Source organism: Salvelinus alpinus, chromosome 12 (assembly GCF_045679555.1).
Source record: "Salvelinus alpinus chromosome 12, SLU_Salpinus.1, whole genome shotgun sequence".
Classification (NCBI taxonomy): domain Eukaryota; kingdom Metazoa; phylum Chordata; class Actinopteri; order Salmoniformes; family Salmonidae; genus Salvelinus; species Salvelinus alpinus.
In genome coordinates this window covers 13,268,300-13,292,814 of record NC_092097.1, presented here as the reverse complement: position 1 = coordinate 13,292,814, position 24,515 = coordinate 13,268,300, and the positions used below count along the sequence as shown (strand labels likewise).

Here is a 24,515-nt window from a genome sequence, read left to right as displayed (position 1 = left end):
TTGAAATGCATTGCAGACTACCTCACGAAGGTGGTTGAAAGAATACCAAGAGTGTGCAAAGCTGTCAAGGCAAAGGGTGGCTACTTTGAAGAATCTAAAATGTAAAATATATTTTTATTTTTGGTTACTACATGATTCCATATGTGTTAATTCATAGTTTGATGTCTTCACTATTATTCTACAATGAAGAGAACAGTACAAATATAGAAAAACCCTTGAATGAGTAGGTGTGTCCGAACTTTTGACTGGTACTGTGGTGTATGTAATATATATATATCTATATCTATTACACACTGAAAATATAAACACAACATGCAACAATTTCAAAGATGCTACTGAGTTACAGTTCATATAAGGAAATCAGATAATGTAAATAAATTAGGCCATAATCTATGGATTTCACATGACTGGGCAGGGGTGCAGCCATGGGTGGGCATAGGCCCACCCACTTGGCTGGCTGCCAGCCACCCCCCACTGCAGAGCCAGGCCCAGCCAATCATAATTTGGTTATCCCCCAAAAGGGCTTTATTACAGACAGAAATACTCCTCAGCACCCCACACTACCAATACTGCAGGTGAAGAAGCCAGATGTGGTCTGTAGTTGTGAGGCTGGTTGGATGTACTGCCAAATTCTCTAAAATGAATTTAGAGGCAGTTTATGGTAGAGAAATGAACATTAAATGATCTGGCAACAGCTCTGGTGGACATTCCTTCAGTCAGCATGCCAATTGCACGCTCCCTCAAAACTTGAGACATCTGTGGCATTGTGTCGTGTGACAAATAGGCATATTTTAAAGTGGCCTTTTATTGTCCCCAGCACAAGGTGCGCCTGTGTAATGATCATGCTGTTCACCTGTCAGGTGGATGGATTATCTTGGCAAAGGAGAAATTCTCACTAACAGTTTCTGGGATTTTCCTATTTCAGCTCATAAAACATGGACCAACATTTTACATGTTGTGTTTATATATATATTTTTTTATACAAGCTCTCTACCCAGCTGCAGCAAACTCAATCAAATGGTAATTTCCTAGGGCTGGTTGAGAGCTTTCCTCCGTCAGCGGCTGGAGCAGACACATTTAGATCAATAAAAGCCTTTAGCTCAAGATGGGGCCAGAAGCTGAAAATAGCCAGAATAGGGAAGCCGTGCCCAAGGTCATACTAAGGGATTTATTATTCCATGATAATTTGACTTTAATTGACTTAAATAGGGACTGCCTCCCCATTACTTACCTCAAGCCAGCAGAGAGTCCCACTGAGTTTTCTGATGGTCCACGGTGATTCAACCTGCAGTCATATAATGAGAGGACAGAGGTCAACTTCTACACGCGCTTTAGAGAATCAAGGTGGGCCTACAACACATGAGAAAGCAATGATACCAATAACAGGCAAAACTCAGGCCACACTCTTTAACACTCCGTCCCTAGTGTCCATTATAGATACCTTACAACACGATCTCTGGAAAAGCAGACTGCTCCAGAATCTCTAAGGAGTATAAGGCCGTAACACACCAGATGTACATAGAACGTTCACAGATGACTTCACAGGTTGCTGTCTAAAGTATGTGTTTACGGCAGTACTACGAACTACAGCTCCGGATCTGACCCAATGATGTATATAAACACATGAATGTGTGACCATGGTCTAACCTCACCATCTCCCATAATAGACCTTTATTTAAGCAATAGGGCACAATGGGGTGTGGTATATGGCCAATATACCACGACGCGACGTGGAGTGCCTGGATACAGCCCTTAGCCGTGGTATATTGGCTACATACACACCACAAACCCCTGAGGTGCCTGATTGCTATTATAAACTGGTTACCAACGTCATTAGAGCAGTAAAATGTATTTTTTGTCATATCTGTGGTATACGGTCTGATATTCAGGGTTCAAACGACCCAGTCTATAATCTATTTTAGAACGAGCAGCTGGGTCGAGCCCATAGATATAGAACAAAAAGACTAAGACTGGGTCGCGTCTCTGGCAACCTAACCGATAGGCAGCTTGGGTAGCAACCGTAGATTTGTGTCGGGACTAGATCTCGTGGAAGGATGAAATATAATTAATTAATTCATCATGAAAACATTTTTTTAATAAAAGCATGTCTATCATTATTTGAATATGTTGGTAACCGGTTGTGGGAAAGTGATTATGTCCTCAAAGGAGGTGTTTGGAGGATATATTGGTACGGTTTGGGAACAACACTCATGCCAATACATCCTCCAAAACAACAGCTTCTTGGGCATTATCACTGAAACATCTATTTCCATCTGTGCAACAACAGACTGGGAGTTCCATGTATTACGGGTTAGTGACAGTAAGACAACATTTAAAAAAAACTCAAGATCCCTATAGGAACTTGGTAAGTCCATGTTAAAGCTTTGACCTGGAGGGAGATGTAGAGGCTAACTGACGGTCGCTAACTCACGTTGTGCTCTCCCTCTGTAGTGCGCAATTCGTAGCAGTATGTCAGGATGATGTCCACCAGGCTGAGCCACACCTGGAAACGGGACTTCTTGTCCAGGATGTAGGAATGGTTGGTAAACTTTCTTAGCTGCTCCTTCTCATCATCAGTGAAGGACACCGCTGGAAAACAACATTCCACCCATAGACTCACTGGGTTTTACATAGGCCTAATCATGCCTGAAAACACATTCATTTCTAACAGTTCATGCACATATTCTACTATGAAGCAAAAGAGGGATCCATTATTTCTATTATGTTGCAGAGATGGCCCATGGCTTGAATTGTGAGGAAAACACTAGGTTATCAGTTCTTTTGAAAATAATCAAAGTCCCTGAGTTTCTTCCTCAGTTAGTGATCAAGGTAGCCTCGACCCAAACTCAATTGGTAAAGTTTTATGTGCAACGTTCAGTGCTGAAAACAAAGCTTAAGGTCTGCAAGAACAGATTCCAAGTAAGCACTTTCTCTGCAGCTTATGGAACAGCTGAAAGCAATCCTTCCCTTTGCCTATCGAGGACAGCCCCTATACTGAGCCCCTGAGTGTGTGGGCTTGACTGTGTGTGCACACACTAGAGCAGCAGTTTCAAATGATCCTCTTGGCTCTGCTGGGAACTGGATTCCTGCTCCATTACATCAGGGCTTAGATCCCTGCAGACGGTACCCCAATTCCCTTGCCAGTGCAGCTGCAGCAACCCAGCCTAGCCAAGCGGAGCACACACGCACACCTCCCCCTTACCGCACCTCCCCGGGAGATCAGCCAGGACGCTGGGGAGAAACTCAGCGCCCCACTAGCCTACATCCAGCAGTCTGCCGAGTGTAGGAAACACACAGGCTATTGAGAAGGGGAGGGGGGGGGTTAAATATCAGGATATTACTTTTAAAGATATATCGTATTGTTTTGAAAATGTCGCAATAATCTTTTTGCGCTAGTTGGCTATACAAGCACAAAAACTCAAGGATTTTTCTATTATAGCTTGTTCTCCATCTTTGTAAATAGGGAGCCAATTTGTTTTCCAGGACTGATCAAAACTTGTTTTCTCATGGCTCCCCTTTGTCCCTCTGCAGCAGACATACACTATATATGAAAAAGTATGTGGACACCACTATTTCAGCAACATGTATAAAATTGAGCACACAGCCATGCAATCTCCATAAACAAACATTGGCAGTAGAATGCCCTTACGTGGCACCCTCATAGCATGCCACCCTTCCAACAAGTCAGTTCGTCAAGCGCACAGAACAGGACCGCCAAGTGCTGAAGCGCGTAAGAATCATCTGTCCTCAGTTAAAACACTCACTACCATGGTCGAGCAGTTGCACACAAGCCTCAGATCACCATGCGCGATGCCAAGCGCCGGCTGGAGTGGTAGAACGCTTGCCGCAATTGGAGTCTGGAGCAGTGATGAATCACGCTTCACCATCTGGCAAGCCGACGGACGAATCTGGGTTTGGCGGATGCCAGGAGAACGCTACATGCCTTAAGGCATATGGTAGTGCCAACTGTAAAGTTTGGTGGTGGAGGAATAATGGTCTGGGGCTGATTTTCATGGTTAGGGGTTGGACCATTAGTTCCAGTGAAGGGAATTAACGCAGCAGCATACAATGACATTCTAGACGATTCTGTGCTTCCAACTTTGCGGCAACAGTTTGGGGAAGGCCCTGTCCTTTTTCAGCATGACAATGCCCCCGTGCAAAGAGAGGTCCATACAGAAATGGTTTGTCGAGATCGGTGTGGAAGAACTTGACTGGCCTGCACAGAGCCTTGACCTCAATCCCGTCGAACACCTTTGGGATGAATTGGAATGTCGACTGACAGCCAGGCCTAATCACTCAACATCAGTGCCTGACCTCACTAATGCTCGTGGCTGAATGGAAGCAAGTCCCTGCAGCAATATTCCAAAATCTTGTACGGTCCAGTACATCACTGGGGCCAAGCTTCTTGCCATCCTGGACCTCTATACCAGGCGGTGTGTCAGAGGAAGGCCCTAAAAATTGTCAAATACTCCAGCCACCATCGTCATAGACTGTTCTCTCTGCTACCGCACGGCAAGCAGTACCGGAGCGCCAAGTCTAAGTCCAAAAGGCTTCTTAACAGCTTCTACCTCCAAAGCCATAAGACCCCTGAACAGCTAATCAAATGACTACCCAGACTATTTGCATTGGGGATCAGGGAAAAGTGATAGGACTGCTTGCACACAGGTTCCTTTGTTTCTTTATTAGAACAGCAGTCCAGCACTTATCAAGATTTTCCAAAAAGTGTATACACGCGCTGTCATTCAGTGACATCTAGCGAGGGCATCAGTTGCTGTAACTCCTGTTTTTGTCCACATGTAATGGATCTAAAAATACATTTTAAAACAGGATGAACATGGGATTACTGCTGACCATTAAACTGTCAATAACAAGCTAACTAGGCCTGCATAATGCAGCCGCAGCGCTCCATTCATCCAAGAGACATCTGGATGAGATTAGAAGATCTAATGGGACAATCTGAAAGGCACTCACTGATCTCAGCTTTGATCCTAGCCAATCGAGTGTGTGTGTGTGTGTGGGGGAGGGGGTCAGATGAATGGAGATTCATTTGTCACTTAGTTCCTCCAGTCTTCTGAGCAGTCTGCCCCCATAGATGGCCCTACCCCAGGTACAGATGGCACCAGTGACATGGAGCAAATATACCTCTGCTAATGGTGCACGAGGCTGGAAATTACCTACAACTCTACTTCACTCAGAGGCTTCTGACGTATGACCTTGGTAGTACAGAACAATGCGCGTGGGGCAACGTAAATACAGCTTACATTGATTGCCTTCGATTCAAATATCAACACTCAATAATAAAGCGTAACTGTTTAAGATTGACATTTTCTGACGTGAAAGAACCTGCGAGTCAATGCAACGAATGTAGTGATGAATCACAGACTGCCGCTGGCATGTCAAACCAGCCATAAGAAGAGCTGCAGGTAGAGACAGGGCTGTCATGTTGGATTAACACCGCCGACTCAATTCATGTGGACACAGTGGACAGCTGTGGCCTGTCAGTGCTCTGGCCTCGACCCGGGGAACAGAGAGGGGGCACAAAGGTCCAAGGTGAGGTTTCTACTTAATTACCACTAGTGTCTATACCCATCTGTCAGCTGACATATACTGTATATCTCTGTCTTAGAGATATTAGTAGTGGCAAAAAAAAAAAAAAAAAAGAGAGGCCAAAATTTGGAAGCATAAGAATTTTGCTTCCCCACATTATATACAGCAAATGTTTGGACACACCTACTCATTCAAACGGTTCTTAATTTTGACTATTTTCTACATTGTACAAAACTATTAACACATATGGAATCATGTTGTAACCAAAAGTGTTTAAATAAAAAATTTACATTTTAGATTCTTCAAAGTAGCCACCGCTTGCCTTGACAGCTTTGCACACTCTTAGCATTCTCTCAACCAGCTTCATGAGGAATGCTTTTCCAACAGCCTTGAAGGAGTTCCCACATATGCTGAGCACTTGTTGGCTGCTTTTCCTTTACTCTGCGTTCCAACTCATCCCAAACCATTTCAATTGGATTGAGGTTGGGTGATTGGATGCAGCACTCAATCCCTCTCCTTCTTGATCAAATAGGCCTTACACAGCCTGGAGGTGTGTTTGGGTCATTGTCCTGATGAAACAAATGATAGTCCCACTAAGCGCAAACCAGATGGGATGGTGTATCGCTGCAGAATTCTGTGGTAGCCATGCTGGTTAAGTGTGCCTTGCATTCTTTTTTTCAATTTAAAGTTTTATTAAGTTTTCAAACAACCAACCAAACACATTCCACATTCACAGATGTGACAGACTTAAAAAAAATAATAATAATAATAATAATAAAAAATAAAAAAATGTTATATATATATATATATATATACATACCTACATATACATACATACACACATACACACAAATAATAATTATAACAAAATTTAAAATGTAGAACTTGCAGCAGCACTATCAAGGTTCTTATTTGCTATTTCCAGCCTTAGCTGAGATGACGAGCCAATGATTAGTTTTTAGATTTTACAGCACCTTACACAACACGCATCTGCTCACCTCCCCGATCCCCCCATTCACTCTGTCCAATTTGAGATATAGTGGAGTAGTGGAGACCAGAGTCTATCAAACTTGGGCTGTCTCTTGTGGAGGTCATAAGTGAGCTTTTCAAGAGGGAGAAAGTCAACAATCTGGTCAATCCACATTTTAAATGTAGGAGAGGTACTAGAGGCCCACAATAGAAGGATACATTTCTTAGCAAAGTATGTAATGGTCATGAGCAAATTTTCTCTGTCAGGATCAAGAACAAAGTCCTGCTGGGCATTAAGAAGATAGAGACACGGGGTCATATCAAACTGTACATCTAGTATTTTCTGTGCAGCAGTATGTATAGATTGCCAAAATCTGGCAATCTCTCTACAGCTCCAAAATACATGCATATAGGTTCCACTTTCAGAGGTACATCTTTTACAGTTAGGAGAAATGTCTGTTTTCATTTTATGGAGTCTCAAGGGAGTGTAATAAAATTTGTACAAAAATTTGTAATTCGATTCTTTCATTTTTACATTAGTAGAGGAGCAGTATACCCTGTCGCAAACCTCCGCCCATAACTCATCACTGATAGTCAGACCAAGGTCCTTTTCCCAGATTATTTTCAAAGGAGTAAAGGAGGAGCCTCCTTTCTCAGAAAGGAGTCTATAGATATAGGATATTTTGTGCCTTGTATTCTAAATAAATCACTGACAGTGTCACAAGCAAAGCACCCCCACACCATCACACCTCCTCCTCCAGGCTTCACAGTGGGAACCACACACGCAGAGATAATCCGTTCACCTACTCTGCGTCTCCCAAAGACACAGCGGTTGAAACCAAAAATGTCAAATTTGGACTCCTCAGACCAAAGGACAGATTTCCACTGGTCTAATGTCCATTGCTCGTATTTCTAGGACCAAGCAAGTCTCTTCTTCTAATTGGTGTCCTTTAGTAGTGGTTTCTTTGCAGCAATTCGAGCATGAAGGCCTGAATCACAGTCTCCTCTGAACAGTTGATGTTGAGATGTGTCTGTTACTTGAACTCTGAAGCATTTATATGGGCTGCAATTTCTGAGGCTGGTAACTCCAATGAACTTATCCTCTGCAGTAGAGGTAACTCTGGGTCTTCCTTTCCTGTGGCGGTCCTCATGAGAGCCTGTTTCATCATAGCGCTTGATGGTTTTTGCGACTGCACCTGAAGAAACGATCAAAGTTCTTGAAATGTTCCAGATTGACTGACCTTCATGTCTTAAAATAATGATTGACTGTTGTTTCTCTTTGCTTATTTGAGCTGTTCTTGCCATAATATGGAAATGTTCTTTTACCAAATAGGGCTATCTTCTGTATACCACCCCTACCTTGTCACAACACAACTGATTGGCTCAAACGCATTAACTTCTTATGGCTGCAGGGGCAGTATTGAGTAGCTTGGATGAAAGGTGCACAGAGGTGCCCATAGTAAACTGCCTGCTCCTCAGTCCCAGTTGCTAATATATGCATATTATTATTCGTATTGGATAGAAAACACTCTGAAGTTTCTGAAACTGTTTGAATGATGTCTGTGAGTATAACAGAACTCATATGGCAGGCAAAAACCTGAGAAAAAATCTTAACAGGAAGTGGGAATTCTGAGGTTGGTCGATTTTCAACACAGCCCCTATTGAACACCCAGTGGGATATGGATGAGTTTGCACTTCCTACGGCTTCCCCTCGATGTCAACAGTCTGCAGAACCTTGTCTGATGCCTCTACTGTGAATTGGGGCCGAAGGAGACAGGAAATAGTCAGGTCTACCATGACCTGGCCATGCGCGTTCACATGAGAGGGAGCTCTGTTCCATCGCACATCTGAAGTCAATGTAATTCTCCGGTTGGAACTTTATTGAAGATTTATGTTAAAAACATTCTAAAGATTGATTCAACACATCGTTTGACATGTTTCTGCTGACTGTTACGGAAATTGGACATTTCGTCTGCTTTTAGTGAACGCGCTTCCTGACTTTGGATTTGTTTACCAAACACGCTAACAAAAATAGCTATTTGGACATAAATGATGGACATTACCGAACAAAACGAACATTTATTGTGGAAGTGGGAGTCCTGGGAGTGCATTCCGACGAAGATCAGCAAAGGTAAGTGAAGATTTATAATGCTTTTTATGAGTTTTGTTGACTGCACAATTTGGCGGGTAACTGTATGGCTTCCTTTTGTTGCTGAACGCTGTTCTCAGATTATTGAATATTGTGCTTTTGCCGTAAAGCTTTTTGAAATCTGACAAAGTGGTTGCATTAAGAACAAGTGTATCTTTAATTCTATGTAAAACATGTATCTTTCATCAAAGTTTATGATGAGTATTTATGTTATTTGACGTGGCTCTCTGCAATTTCTCCGGATATTTTGGAGGCATTTCTGAACATGTCGCCAATGTAAACTGAGGTTTTTGGATATAAATAGGAGCTTTATCGAACAAAACATATGTATTGTGTAACATGAAGTCCTATGAGTGTCATCTGATGAAGATCATCAAAGGTTAGTGATTAATTTTATCTCTATTTCTGCTTTTGTTGACTCCTGTCTTTGGCTGGAAAAATGACTGTTTTTCTGTGATTTTTCGGTGACCTAACATAATCGTTTGTGGTGCTTTCGCTGTAAAGCCTTTTTGAAATCGGACACTGTGGTGGGATTAACAACAAGATTACCTTTAAAATGGTATAAGATACATGTATGTTTGAGTAATTTTAATTATGAGATTTCTGTTGTTTGAATTTGGCGCCCTGCACTTTCACTGGCTGTTGTCATAGCATCCCGTTAACGGGATTGCAGCCATAAGAAGTTTTTAAGGAAAGAAATTCCACAAATTAACAGGTCACACCTGTTAATTGAAATGCATTCCAGGTGACACCTCATGAAGCTGGTTGAGAGAATGCCAAGAGTGTGCAAAGTGGTCATCAAGGCAAAGGGTGGCTACTTTGAAGAATCTCAAATCTCAAATATATTTTGATTTTTTTAACACTTTTTTGGTTACTGCATGATTCCATATGTGTTATTTCATAGTTGATGTCTTCACTATTATTCTACACTGTAGAAAATAGTAACAATAAATTAAACCCCTTGAAAGAGTAGGTGTGTCCAAACTTTTGATGGTATATATATATAAAATATATTAAAATCATAAGCATGCTATCATGATTTTACTACGAACGGCTACATTTGCTGACCAATACTCTTCCAACAGGTAGGGGAAGGCTAACGTGCATCCAGCTGTCAGTTAAGTCATTAGTTTAAATTTGTCCCCTTTATCTGCGCCGGGGCTCCAGCCGAGTGCTCAGAATACAGAATGAGAAAGGGGAGTTCACAGAGTTGCAGGAAAACTTAATGCTGGATTCCTCCTGCCTACGGCTAATGGGCCGTGTATGAGTGCCGCGTAGTATTGACTGATGGCTGTGTGCGATCTCTCCTGTGCTAGGCAGAGACGGGGATCCTGGCACTGTCAACCCAGCATATCCTCCTGTGATAATGTTTCATCTAAATCCTTTCCTGAGCGTACAGTACGACATCCTGTACTAACATAAGCTGTGGCTACGAGCCATGTGTTCGTTGAGGCGGTGGGAGCAGAGGAATTAGCAGGCTGTTAGGAGAGCTGGATGGCACAATTGAATTGTTCCATAAGCCCTTATCGCTCTCATCTGAGAGAGAAGAGAGGAAAACAAACCTGAAGGGCCCAGCCAGCCGTGGATCACACCTTTTAAATGACTCATTGATTTCTTATGTCATGGATTGATAAGAGATAAATAAGAGAAATAGGATTTGTGGGAGAGTGAGGTAATGGCGATACAAGTCTGGATGGGGGGGTGGCTAGGAGAAATGGGCAATTGGGTTAAATTCTGCATTTTAAGGAAAGCCCTAAGAGATAACTGAAATGATGATCTAGACAGAATATGTTCTATAAACAAAGGCAACCAAATTAAGCAATACCACAGGGATGCATTTCCAAATGACCATTACAGAACTAACACCGTAGGCGTAATGTCAAACTCAATCCAGTGAAATGTTAAACTAATGCCACAAACTCACAACTGACAGCACTCAACAAAACAACTCAACAATACTGGATATATATACACATGTTAAAACAGTAATTATTTAAACATGAACACAAATGGGTTTTTCTGGGGGTCACTTGTTTGACACCAAAGTTAAGTTCATTTTTCGTTGTCAGTATTTATACACCACCTGCTGGTGGAAATCTCTTACTGCTCTTTGTGTGATCTGAGCTTAAACTACAGGTTATCATTACCCTGTACTACAATGCTACTACATGAAATACAGCATCATTTAACAGATATAAGAGCAACTTAATGTCAGATTTTAGTACATGATTTGAAGATTAACTATCCCTGCATGTGTGGTAGTGATGGATTAGATAGGGAGGACTCCAGCTCACCTGCCTCTCCCTGCCGGATGGAGTCTGGGCACAGATCAGACCACCAAGGGCGGAACTTCAGCAGACCCTGGATCTCTTCGTCTTCAAACAGGTCAGCACTACAGACACAAACAGCTCAGTGTCATAACAATGAAAGTGATAGAGCACGATGCAATAAATCTGTGACATCATCTGTGCATTTGTTAATGTTGAACAATGATTTAATTAGGGGGTACTATTCTCTGGATAACTCACAGGTAATGGTCAGGGCAGAATATGGACGTCTCAGCGTCCAGTCGTTTCCTTCTCCTCTCTGACGCTGTGGTTCCATCTGGGTTTCGGATGTCGATGACATCACTCAGCTCCTCCTGATTGGACAATACTCCATTAGATCGTCACATGCTGTACTTGATGTTATGTTTTCCTGGTCAGGTCATATGGTCAGGAAGAACTCCTGGCCCTACTTATGTGAACGATACCAATCGCATTATAAAACCTAGCAATGCTTTCAAAGGATACCATTCCACTACTAATTTCTAGTCACCATCTTCAAGAAGCACAGAGTGACTCTGTGCAGTACTGCCAAAGCCAATGAATGACCTTACCTGCAGTCGAGTGAACACTCCGGACCTCTGACTCCCAAAGCCATACTTCTGCAGTTCCTTCAGCTGCTCCTCTGAGGCGTCCATGTACACCTCCTGCTCAACCTGCCAGTCAAACTCCTCTTCGTCATCCTCTTCCTCACCATCCATAATACCACTGCACGCTTCTGTAATGTAAAGAAAGCATCAATGTCTTAATGAGAAACAAAACCATTCAGCCAAATCGTATTACAACATCGCCGATGACAAAATCCAGTGTTTGTTTTTCTGTTCTCAGTCCTTACTCCAGTGGTTTCGTTTGGGAGATATAGATGTGAGCTTAACATGAACATCAATATGTCTTCCAGCAATATACTAGACTCTGGAGCAGTGGAAACGCCTTCTCTGGAGTGATGAATCAAGATTCACCATCTGGCAGTCCGACAGACTAATCTGGATTTGGCAGATGCCAGGAGAACGCTACCTGCCCCAATGCATTGTGCCAACTAAAGTTTGGTGGAGGAGGAATAATGTTCTGTGGCTGTTTTTCATGGTTTGGCTAGGCCTCTTAGTTCCAGTGAAGGGGAATATTAACGCTACAGCATACAATGACATTCTAGACGATTCTTTGCTTCCAACTTTGTGCCAACAGTTTGGAGAAGGCCCTTTCCTGTTTCAGCTTGACAATGCCACCGTGCACAAAGCAAGGTCCATACAGAAACGGTTTGTCGAAAACGGTGTGGAAGAACTTCACTGGCCTGAGTAGAGCCCTGACTATTACTTTTGGGATGAATTGGAACGCTGACTGCGAGCCAGACCTAATCGCCCATCAACAGTGCCCAACCTCACTAATGCTCATGGTTAAATGGAAGCAAGTCCCCGCAGCAATGTTCCAACACCTAGCATTCCCAGAAGATTGGAGGCTGTTATAGCAGCAAAGGGGGGACCAACTCCATATAATGATTTTGGAATGAGATGTAAGACGAGCAGGTGTCCACACACACATATATATATTTTCCTACTAGCACTGACTTTGCTGGCATCTACTTGAGGGAAAATGTACTTGCTAAGACTGTGATATGTGGTTGTCTCACCTAGGCATCTTAAGATGAATGCACTAATTGCAAGTCGCTTTGGATAAGAGCTTCTGCTAAATGACTACAATGTAAATGTTATGACACTTCAACATACCCATGTCTTCCACCAGAGGCTTGGCTGAGCGGGAGCCTTTGGGAGCCAGGAGACTAGTCAGCATCTGGAGCCCTTCAAAGTGTTCCCCTGCTGTCTCCTTGGGGACGCACAGGGTAAAAAGACCTGGGACACAGAGAGAACATCAGGGAGCAGGTGAAACAATTGGCAGCACTGCAGCAGAGATCTGCGGTTTGAGAAATGCAACAACTGAATGTGTAGCTGTACAAAGTGTAGAGACGTAAACAATGTGGAAGCAAATCGGATAGCATTGTCTGCCTTTAAACAGTCCTGGAGCATTTTTCATCAAGTAGACATGGCTCTTCACATGTAGTACAATAAATGTTCACGATAAATGCATGACTGTCTCTGCAGACACGTATTCAGTCAAAAGCAGAGGTTTACTTCTCTCAAGACAGCAATTAAAAGAGAAAAACTACAAAACCTATAAAATATATGACCATTCCACCTCTAGCCAAGGAGATAATTTCCTAGTCTTAATCCCTTTTAAAGACCTCATAAAACTTTCAACACTTTGTTGGAGTATTTAACTTAAAAATGCTTTATGCTAGTTGGCTAATTGCCTTGGCTATGGGCCCCTTAAGAGGAGGCTGCCTTGGAGAGTCCAAAGGCAGTAGGGCTGGCTGATATATCGCAAAAACTGGTATATGGATTTTTACAATACCGTCAATAACGATATGTTGACACAGTGCTGGACAAATATACAAATCTTTCCAAATGGTACTACTTGAATGTGTATAAAACAAATCAGAATGGAGAAAGCCCATAAAATGTATTTGTTGCCATTCAAGGGTCATGCACTACTAATAAAACATATTTCTAACTTGTATTATTCAGAAGCATTAAATAGTGTCAAATACCGCGATACATGAGACAAATATGGTGATATGATATTTTGGCTATATTTCCCAGCACAAAAAAGATGCATCGTAATCATTTCTAATTGAGAGTATAAACCGGGACTCCCATTAGAGAAGCTAAATTTGCAGCAGTTAGTGGCTTATTTAGACACAGTATGTCAAACAGGGCGTCGCTGATCCGAGGGCCAATGATGTGTCAGCGTGCATAAAGCTAACGCTTCACCAACCCAACATAATCAAGAGGGATAATTGGAAATTAAATTCATTAAAAGAATGATCCGAGTATTCCACTCCTAACTGAAAATAAATTGCTTTGAATCAAAGTAGCCTCATGAGAATGAGTTGGTAAATAGAATAAATACATGAACAAAACAAAAAAGGCCAAGTGTCACTAGAAATGAGCAGAAATAAAAGTAGGGCTGCAGGAGGCATTCATTACATCACAGACGGGTCAAATGGCCCTCCATATCTAATAGCATAACCAGTAATTAAGTCTGTGTGGCCGTCTCTGTAGTGAGTGCTAAAGAGGCACCAGGGATCAATCCCACTGACTCTGCTATCAGCCCCATCACTCAGGGTCCTGCTACTCTCTGGCTAGCTGTAGTACTAACCACACACTGTGGAGTCTGGTGAGAGGCTCCTCCTAACAACAGGTAATGCTGATTTGATTACTGGGAGGTCAAGAGGACACACGCACTGACAAAGATAGGGTCACACGGGTCAATAATGCACTATCAACAATGCATTAGGGGGTCTGTTTTCATCAGAATATGAAAGCCTGCATTATCTTTCAACCACACGCATACATTCCAAAATGCAAAGAGCCCACAGCAAAACGACTAATGAATGATTCCTTATCAATAAAAACATGAACAAACCAAACATTACCTTTAACAATGTCGAAAGTGGCCTTTTCTCTCCCATCCTCCACTATCTTTCCAGGTAAGGTCAGTCTTGATAAGAGATACAAGTGTTAGAACTAAACAAGAAGGTAGCCTATCAGCCTGTTGACATAATTACAGCATATCATGGTGTAACTGTGTGCATTTAATTACTACATATGTATATATATATATATTTTTTTAAATATATATAAAATTAAATGTTCTAAAAAAACAAACGAAGTGACTTCAATAATGGTAGCACAAAAATTCACCTGAGGAAGTAAGGCTTGGCATAGAATTTGAAATCATCTCCATCGATGTAGAGATCAAACTCTGATGTTCTCGTGTAGGGCACACGGATGGTCAGGATTAGGAAAGATGGGTCCTGGCTCAACTCAAACGCTGGAGTTATCATGATGAACAGAACACAGCAGGTGTGGATCTACAGGGGTCTGAGAGCTGTGGAAGTAGTGGGGGAGTTTGATTAGATACCAGTGGTAAATACCAGAATACGACAGGGAAAAATTCACTGGTAATTACTAGTGTGAAGCTCGTCTATCATCACTAAGCTATCATCTCTGAGCTACAAGTTCTCCCACATGCTGAACTCTGATGTCACATACTAAGGAAATTACCTCAATAACAGCATTTTCTGCAGTTAAAAAAAACGTTCATTTTTTTACCTATTAATTTGGTTTATGAACACTACAATTTGTTTACCAGCAGGATAGCTCTACTTTTAGATGGTTGATGCAGCTTGTTTGGCATTAGCCAATCAGCGTTCTCAACCAATTCAAAGCATGTGAACTTACACCACTCATTGCTCCCAGTTTACAAGAAGGATTTTCAGAGATTCCCACATGTTATGAACGCATCATTATGCCAATCTGTCTGCACTCACCACGGTGCCATCAAGTTCACAGCTTTAGCCACAGGTTGTGCGCCTAGAAGTATTAGATTTCTGCATTTTAGGTGGTGTTTTCATTGTTTATTGGAAACATTCACGTTTATGTAAATTACGTCTGACATGCGAAATGTGCATTAGTGATAATTAATCATTGACTTAGTGGTTTATGCCAGGTTAGGCCGGCACGTCATTTTAGGATGCCCATGGTCCTCATTCTAGGTCCAGGAGAAAAAGCTGCTTGTCAAAGAAACAGAGTTTATAGCTCTGAGATTTTATTCTATTGACAAATAATATCAAAAAGTTCGTCACGTGCTCTTAACACAACAGGTGTAATAGACCTTACAGTTAAATGCTTACTTACTTACAAGCTCTAACCAACAGTGCAATTTTAAAGAAAAAAAATGGTAAATAAACACATTTTTTTAAAGTAAAATGACAGTGAAAATAACAGTAGCGAGGCTATATACAGGTGGTACCGGTACAGAGTCAATGTGCGGGGGCACCGGTTAGTCGGCTAATTGAGGTAATACGTAGGTATAGTAATAGCACCTATGCATAGACGATAAACAGAGAGAAGCAGCAGCGTAAAAGAGGCGGCACTCTGGTTACACAGGCAGACCAATTTGGACCTGATCTACTGACTTGTCTCAACTGCTGCTCCAGAACCTCCTAAATAAGCTGCAGGGTCCTCTTTAACAGTCAGTACTGGGCTGGAACAAAAACCTGCGCTCCGTGCCTGAGTCGACAAGACCACGTTTGAAAAGTGGCAAACGACTCCACCTTGTGGTTGGTTTTGTAGCAAAGTGTACTGTGTTGTTTACCCTCCACGTGCCACTGACACACTGTCAGTAGCCTAACGCGTTACAAAGATCACGTTGAACTGTTACAGTAGCACCCACTTAAACGTTTCAAATACATTTCAAATGAATGGTCAAATACGACTTTGAATTGTATATAGGTAAGTTTGTTTAAGACTGAGTAGCTTAGTTAGTTAGCTAGCTACGTTTATTCAATATACTGTTATAAATTAGCTAACTTAGCTAGCTAACGGCAGGCCGATTTAATGTCTGGCCAGATAAGATGTTAGCCTGTAGCTTTCTACAGTACTGAAGATAGCGATGTAGGCTGTTAACATGCATTAACAATTTACAGTCAGTGAACTCAAATATTTAAAAGAACACGAAATTACCTTATGAACTCGTCTCATTAGAAATCATCATGGCAAACTTGTGTGATGTGAACAGCTCCACGCACTTTAGCGTGGCATCATCATCAGCGTCTCGTCAGCAACACTAAAAATGTACTTCCGGGTCAAGGAATTTCGAAAACGTTCTAAATTAAAGTCCCCCACGTAAATGTAGAAATGACAGTGTTTTGTTGCGCTGCCATGGGCGAGCTTCTAGAGTCCTCCCAGACAGCTCTTGCAGCTTGCTCATGCGCAGAGTAATTTACGACCCTGTGGCGCCAGGGCAGATCTGATAATGTCTCAGCCTGGCAGATTCTCTCTCACACAAGAATGGAGCGAGAGGGTGCCATAAATCTTGACCCTTTGTCAATACAAGTAATTAGTTTATCACTCTCTCCAAGAGGTGAATGTTTAAGTTTGTTTACATTGATGCTGTGCTTATATTTTTTTTATTTTATTTTTTTATTTCATTTTATTTCACCTTTATTTAACCAGGTAGGCTAGTTGAGAACAAGTTCTCATTTGCAACTGCGACCTGGCCAAGATAAAGCATAGCAGTGTGAACAGACAACACAGAGTTACACATGGAGTAAACAATAAACAAGTCAATAACATGGTAGAAAAAAGAGAATCTATATACAATGTGTGCAAAAGGCATGAGGTAGGCAATAAATCGAATAATTACAATTTAGCAGATTAACACTGGAGTGATAAATCATCAGATGATCATGTGCAAGAAGAGATACTGGTACTGGTGTGCAAAAGAGCAGAAAAGTAAATAAATAAAAGCAGTATGGGGGGTGAGGTAGGTAAATTGGGTGGGTAGTTTACAGATGGACTATGTACAGCTGCAGCGATCGGTTAGCTGCTCGGATAGCAGATTTTTAAAGTTGTTGAGGGAGATAAAAGTCTCCAACTTGAGAGATTTTTGCAATTCGTTCCAGTCGCAGGCAGCAGAGAACTGGAAGGAAAGGCGTCCAAATGAGGTTTTAGCTTTAGGGATGATCAGTGAGATACACCTGCTGGAGCGCGTGCTGCGGGTGGGTGTAGCCATCGTGACCAGTGAACTGAGATAAGGCGGCACTTTACCTAGCATAGCCTTGTAGATGACCTGGAGCCAGTGGGTCTGACGACGAACATGTAGCGAGGGCCAGCCGACTAGGGCATACAGGTCGCAGTGGTGGGTCGTATAAGGTGCTTTAGTAACAAAACGAATGGCACTGTGATAAACTGCATCCAGTTTGCTGAGTAGAGTGTTGGAAGCTATTTTGTAGATGACATCGCCGAAGTCGAGGATCGGCAGGATAGTCAGTTTTACTAGGGTAAGTTTGGCGGCGTGAGTGAAGGAGGCTTTGTTGCGGAATAGAAAGCCGATTCTTGATTTGATTTTGGATTGGAGATGTTTGATATGAGTCTGGAAGGAGAGTTTGCAGTCTACCCAGACACCTAGGTACTTATAGATGTCCACATATTCTAGGTCGGAACCGTCCAGGGTGGTGATGCTAGTCGGGCGTGCGGGTGCAGGCAGCGAACGGTTGAAAAGCATGCATTTGGTTTTACTAGCGTTTAAGAGCAGTTGGAGGCCACGGAAGGAGTGTTGTATGGCATTGAAGCTCGTTTGGAGGTTAGATAGCACAGTGTCCAAGGAAGGGCCGGAAGTATATAGAATGGTGTCGTCTGCGTAGAGGTGGATCAGGGAATCGCCCGCAGCAAGAGCAACATCATTGATGTATACAGAGAAAAGAGTCGGCCCGAGAATTGAACCCTGTGGTACCCCCATAGAGACTGCCAGAGGACCGGACAACATGCCCTCCGATTTGACACACTGAACTCTGTCTGCAAAGTAGTTGGTGAACCAGGCAAGGCAGTCATTAGAAAAACCGAGGCTACTGAGTCTGCCGATAAGAATATGGTGATTGACAGAGTCGAAAGCCTTGGCCAGGTCGATGAAGACGGCTGCACAGTAATGTCTTTTATCGATGGCGGTTATGATGTCGTTTAGTACCTTGAGCGTGGCTGAGGTGCACCCGTGACCGGCTCGGAAACCGGATTGCACAGCGGAGAAGGTACGGTGGGATTCGAGATGGTCAGTGATCTGTTTGTTGACTTGGCTTTCGAAGACCTTAGATAGGCAGGGCAGGATGGAAATAGGTCTGTAACAGTTTGGGTCCAGGGTGTCTCCCCCTTTGAAGAGGGGGATGACCGCGGCAGCTTTCCAATCCTTGGGGATCTCAGATGATACGAAGGAGAGGTTGAACAGGCTGGTAATAGGGGGTGCGACAATGGCGGCGGACAGTTTCAGAAATAGGGGGTCCAGATTGTCAAGCCCAGCTGATTTGTATGGGTCCAGGTTTTCCAGCTCTTTCAGAACATCTGCTATCTGGATTTGGGTAAAGGAGAAGCTGGGGAGGCTTGGGCGAGTAGCAGCGGGGGGGGCGGGGCTGTTGGCCAAGGTTGGAGTCGCCAGGAAGAAGGCATGGCCAGCCATTGAGAAATGCTTGTTGAAGTCTTCGATTATCACGGATTTATCGGTGGTGACCGTGTTACCTAGCCTCAGTGCAGTGGGCAGCTGGGAGGAGGTGCTCTTGTTCTCCATGGACTTTACAGTATCCCAGAACTTTTTGGAGTTAGAGCTACAGGATGCGAATTTCTGCTTGAAAAAGCTGGCCTTTGCTTTCCTGACTGACTGCGTGTATTGGTTCCTGACTTCCCTGAACAGTTGCATATCGCGGGGGCTCTTCGATGCTATTGCAGTTCGCCACAGGATGTTTTTGTGCTGGTCGAGGGCAGTCAGGTCTGGAGTGAACCAAGGGCTATATCTGTTCTTGGTTCTGCATTTTTTGAACGGAGCATGCTTGTCTAATATGGTGAGGAAGTAACATTTAAAGAATGACCAGGCATCCTCAACTGACGGGATGAGGTCAATATCCTTCCAGGGTACCCGGGCCAGGTCGATTAGAAAGGCCTGCTCGCAGAAGTGTTTTAGGGAGCGTTTGACAGTGATGAGGGGTGGTCGTTTGACCGCAGACCCGTGGCGGATACAGGCAATGAGGCAGTGATCGCTGAGATCTTGATTGAAGACAGCAGAGGTGTATTTGGAGGGCAGGTTGGTCAGGATAATTGATTGATTGAGGGCATCAAGCTTGGATTGTAGGACTGCCGGGGTGTTAAGCATATCCCAGTTTAGGTCACCTAACAGAACAAACTGAAGCTAGATGGGGAGCGATCAATTCACAGATGGTGTCCAGGGCACAGCTGGGAGCTGAGGGGGGTCGGTAGCAGGCGGCAACAGTGAGAGACTTATTTCTGGAGAGATTAATTTTTAAAATTAGAAGTTCGAACTGTTTGGGCATAGACCTGGAAAGTATGACAGAACTTTGCAGGCTATCTCTGCAGTAGATTGCAACTCCTCCCCCTTTGGCAGTTCTATCTTGACGGAAAGTGTTATAGTTGGGTATGGAAATCTCAGAATTTTTGTTGGCCTTCCTAAGCCAGGATTCGGACACGGCAAGGACATCAGGATTGGCAGAGTGTGCTAAAGCGGTGAGTAAGGCAAACTTAGGGAGGAGGCTTCTGATGTTGACATGCATGAGGCCAAGGCTTTTTCGATCGCAGAAGTCAACAAATGAGGGTGACTGGGGACATGCAGGGCCTGGGTTTACCTCCACATCACCCGAGGAACAGAGGAGTAGTAGGATGAGGGTGCGGCTAAAGGCTATCAAAACTGGTCGCCTAGAGCGTTGGGGACAAAGAATAAAAGGAGCAGATTTATGGGCGTGGTAGAATAGATTCTGGGCATAATGTGCAGACAGGGGTATGGAGGGGCGCGGGTACAGCGGAGGCAAGCCCAGGCACTGGGTGATGATAAGAGAGGTTGTATCTCTGGACATGCTGGTCTCAATGGGTGAGGTCACCGCATGTGTGGGGGGTGGGACAAAGGGGGTATCAGAGGTACGGAGAGTGGAACTACAGGGTCCATTGCAAACCAAAACAATGACAATGAAAACTAGCCTGAACAACAGTATGCAAGGCATATTGATATTTGAGAGAGACATACAATAAGGCATAAAGTGATTGCAGGTCTTGATTGGGAGAGCTAGCTAAAACAACAGGTAAGATAACAGCAGCAATAACAGGGTGCTAGTCTGACACAGCAACAACAGGTAAAAATGGCGATGACTAGGCAGAGAGGGTCGGATTAACTACACACAGATCCTGAGTTAAAGCACAGAGCCGACAGATAAGACACAAATAAACAGAATGGAGTACCGTGAATTAATGGACAGTCAAGCATGCATCAGCTATGTAGCCAAGTGATCATAGTGTCCAGGGGGCAGCCGTAGATGGAGCAGAGGAGGCCTCCACTAAGCTAGCACGCGGCGTGTAAAGTTAGTAGCCCGGGGGGTGGTCTGCTCAGACGGAGGGGGTCTGCTCAGACGTGGTTGTGTCGACAGAGAATCCAAGCCAGATGGCGATGGCGAAAGAGAGGTTGTGAATTGTAGAATAGTGTTTGCTAACTGGTGCTAGCTTCGTGGCAGTGGCAGTGGCACTAGCTCTTCAGCTAGCCGGCAGATGGGCCTAGCTCGAGGCTAGCTCAAGGCTAACTGGTGCTTGCTTCGGGACAGAGGTGTTAGCCAGTAGTAGCCACTCGGTTGCAGCTAGCTAGCTGTGATGATACGGTGTAATTGTCCAGAGCTTGCGTCAGGAATCCGGTGATGTGGTAGAGAAAAAGCAGTCCTATATGCTCTGGGTTGATATCGCGCTTGCAGCTAGCCGGCAGATGGGCCTAGCTCGAGGCTAGCTCAAGGCTAACTGGTGCTTGCTTCGGGACAGAGGTGTTAGCCAGTAGTAGCCACTCGGTTGCAGCTAGCTAGCTGTGATGATACGGTGTAATTGTCCAGAGCTTGCGTCAGGAATCCGGTGATGTGGTAGAGAAAAAGCATTCCTATATGCTCTGGGTTGATATCGCGCTGCAGCTAGCCGGCAGATGGGCCTAGCTCGAGACTAGCTCAAGGCTAACTGGTGCTTGCTTCGGGACAGAGGTGTTAGCCAGTAGTAGCCACTCGGTTGCAGCTAGCTAGCTGTGATAATACGGTGTAATTGTCCAGAGCTTGCGTCAGGAATCCGGTGATGTGGTAGAGAAAAAGCAGTCCTATATGCTCTGGGTTGATATCGCGCTTGCAGACTGGCAGGTATCGGCCCGGTATTGAAGCTGGCTGTGTCCGAGTTAAGGGTGAAGACCGCGGCAGTGGCTAACTGACTACTAGCTAGTAGCTAGTTATCTGGCTAGCTTCTGATTGTGGTTACGGTTCTAAAGTATATAAAAAATAGCAGGTCCGTACCACATTGGGTGAGGCGGAATGTAGGAATGTATATTCAGTTCCTAGATGGAAAGTGAAATTAAAATAAATACGAAATGTATACGAAAAATACGAATACTATTTACACGGGACAAGACAGGACAAAGACACATCCGACTGCTACGCCATCTTGGATTCGAATGATATAGACATGTTGTAAGTGTAATGCCATTTGTAATTTATTCATATACATTTACAGTACCAGTCAAAAGTTTGGACACACCTACTCATTCAAGGGTTTTCTTTATTTGTACTATATTCTGTAGAATAATAGTGAAGACATGAAAACTATGAAATAACACATGGAATCATATAGTAACCAAAAAAGTGTTAAACAAATCAACATATATTTTATATTTGAGATGCTTCAAAGTAGCCACCCCATGCCTTGATGACAGCTTTGCACACTTGGCATTCTCTCAACCAGCTTCATGAGGAATGCTTTTCCAACAGTCTTGAAGGAGTTCCCACATATGCCGAGCACTTGTTGGCTGGTTTTACCCGCCAACCATTTTTACATGGTCCTTCTAGATGGATTTAGTGACCTGTCACGGCTGTCATCGGAAGGAGACCAAGGTGCAGCGTGGTGAGCATACATTTTCCTTTATTATTGTAAATGTCGCCAACAAAACAAGAAACAAAAAAACGACTGTGAAGCTTAGCAGGGCTATAGTGCCACTAACAAAGATAACTACCCACAAACACCAAAGGAAAAAAGGCTACCCACAAACACCAGTGACAGTACCCCCCCCAAAGGTGTGGACTTCGGCCTCAAAACCTGACTCTATATGGGAGGGTCCGGGTGGGCATCTATTCATGGTGGCGGCTCCGGTGCGGGACGTAGACCCCGCTCCACCTCTGGCTCCCCCCACTTTGGTGGCGCCTCTGGTGCGGGGACCCTCGTTGCCGACCCCGGACTGGGGACCCTCGCTGCAGGCCCCGAACTGGGAACCCTCTCTGCAGGCCCCGGACTGGGGACCCTCGCTGCAGGCCCCGGACTGGGAACCCTCGCTGCAGGCCCCGGACTGGGGACCCTCGCTGCAGGCCCCGGACTGGGGACCCTCGTTGCAGGCCCCGGACTGGGGACCCTCGCTGCCGGCCCCGGACTGGGGACCGTCGTTGCAGGCCCCGGACTGGGGACCGTCGCTGGAGGCTCCGTGCCATGGATCCTCGCTGGAGGCTTCGTGCCATGGATCATCGCTGGAGGCTTCGTGCCATGGATCATCGCTGGAGGCTTCGTGCCATGGATCATCGCTGGAGGCTTCGTGCCATGGATCATAGCTGGAGGCTTAGTGCCATGGATCATAGCTGGAGGCTTAGTGCCATGGATCATAGCTGGATGCTTCGTGCCATGGATCATAGCTGGAGGCTTCGTGCCATGGATCATAGCTGGAGGCTTCGTGCCATGGATCATAGCTGGAGGCTTCGTGCCATGGATCATAGCTGGAGGCTTCGTGCCATGGATCATCGCTGGAGGCTTCGTGCCATGGATCATCACTGGAGGCTTCGTACCATGGATCATCACTGGAGACTTCGGGCCATGGATCATCACTGGAGGCTTCGTGCCATGGATCATCACTGGAGGCTTCGTGCCATGGATCACCACTGGAGGCTTCGTGCCATGGATCATCACTGGAGGCTTCATTCGTGCAGCAGGCACAGGACTCACCAGGCGCACCGGAGACACAGTGCGCAGAGCCGGCGCAGGATATACTGGAACGTAGAGACGCACTGGCGGCCAGATGCGCTGAGCCGGCACCATCCGTCCTGGCTGGATGCCCACTCTAGCCCGGCCGATGCGGGGAGCTGGAATGTAGTGCACCGGGCTCGTGCCTGCTTCGTTGCCGTGACTCCTGGTATCGTTGTCGTTCCTCCCTCGCTACTTCCGCCTGTTTCCATGGCAGGGTCTTGTCCCCTGCCATAACCTGCTCCCATGTCCAAGATGTCCTCCACTCTCTCTTCTCCCTGCTCCTCCTGGCCATGCTGCTTGGTCCTTTGGTGGTGGGTAGTTCTGTCACGGCCATCGTCGGAAGGAGACCAAGGTGCAGTGTGGTAAGCGTACATTTTCCTTTATTATTGTAAATGTCGCCAACAAAACAAGAAACAAAGAAACGACCATCAAGCTTAGCAGGGCTATAGTGCCACTAACAAAGATAACTACCCACAAACACCAAAGGAAAAAAGGCTGCCTAAGTATGATTCCCAATCAGAGACAACGATAGACAGCTGTCCCTGTTTGAGAACCATACCAGGCCAAAACATAGAAATACAAAACATAGAAATAAAGAAACTAGAATGCCCACCCTAGTCACACCCTGGCCTAACCAAAATAGAGAATAAAAGCCTCTCTATGGCAAGGGCGTGACACCAACAGTTTTTACAACACTATTGGTTGTAAGCTATTTGACCACAGTAAGAGTCCAGCAACATTCAGTATTATTCAGAGCCCCATGAAATAACACCATATATAGAGTCTACAGACCCAACTGAGTATTCACAACCTCACTTTCACATCGGCAGACCCAACTGAGTATTCACAACCTCACTTTCACATCGGCAGACCCAACTGAGTATTCACAACCTCACTTTC

General features: G+C 44.4%; 1 protein-coding gene across 2 annotated transcripts in view; it reads right to left on the bottom strand.

Moving 5' to 3' along the window:
- The window catches only part of LOC139535563 (protein SHQ1 homolog), a 61,198-nt gene extending 44,473 nt beyond the window's left edge, over nucleotides 1-16,725 (bottom strand). The window contains exons 1-10 of one of the 2 annotated variants that reach the window (XM_071335082.1): nucleotides 16,569-16,670; nucleotides 15,374-15,416; nucleotides 14,745-14,931; nucleotides 14,477-14,541; nucleotides 12,711-12,833; nucleotides 11,544-11,707; nucleotides 11,194-11,306; nucleotides 10,960-11,057; nucleotides 2,432-2,589; nucleotides 1,232-1,285 (exon numbers count right to left, since the gene is read on the bottom strand). In XM_071335082.1, the coding sequence (XP_071191183.1) occupies nucleotides 1,232-1,285; nucleotides 2,432-2,589; nucleotides 10,960-11,057; nucleotides 11,194-11,306; nucleotides 11,544-11,707; nucleotides 12,711-12,833; nucleotides 14,477-14,541; nucleotides 14,745-14,887 (918 nt within the window). In that variant the 5' untranslated portion in view covers nucleotides 14,888-14,931; nucleotides 15,374-15,416; nucleotides 16,569-16,670. Of the gene's footprint in view, nucleotides 1-1,231; nucleotides 1,286-2,431; nucleotides 2,590-10,959; nucleotides 11,058-11,193; nucleotides 11,307-11,543; nucleotides 11,708-12,710; nucleotides 12,834-14,476; nucleotides 14,542-14,744; nucleotides 14,932-15,373; nucleotides 15,417-16,568 lie in introns of both variants that reach the window. The other variant, XM_071335081.1, reaches the window with a different exon arrangement.
- Between the last annotated feature and the right edge of the window lie 7,790 nt (nucleotides 16,726-24,515).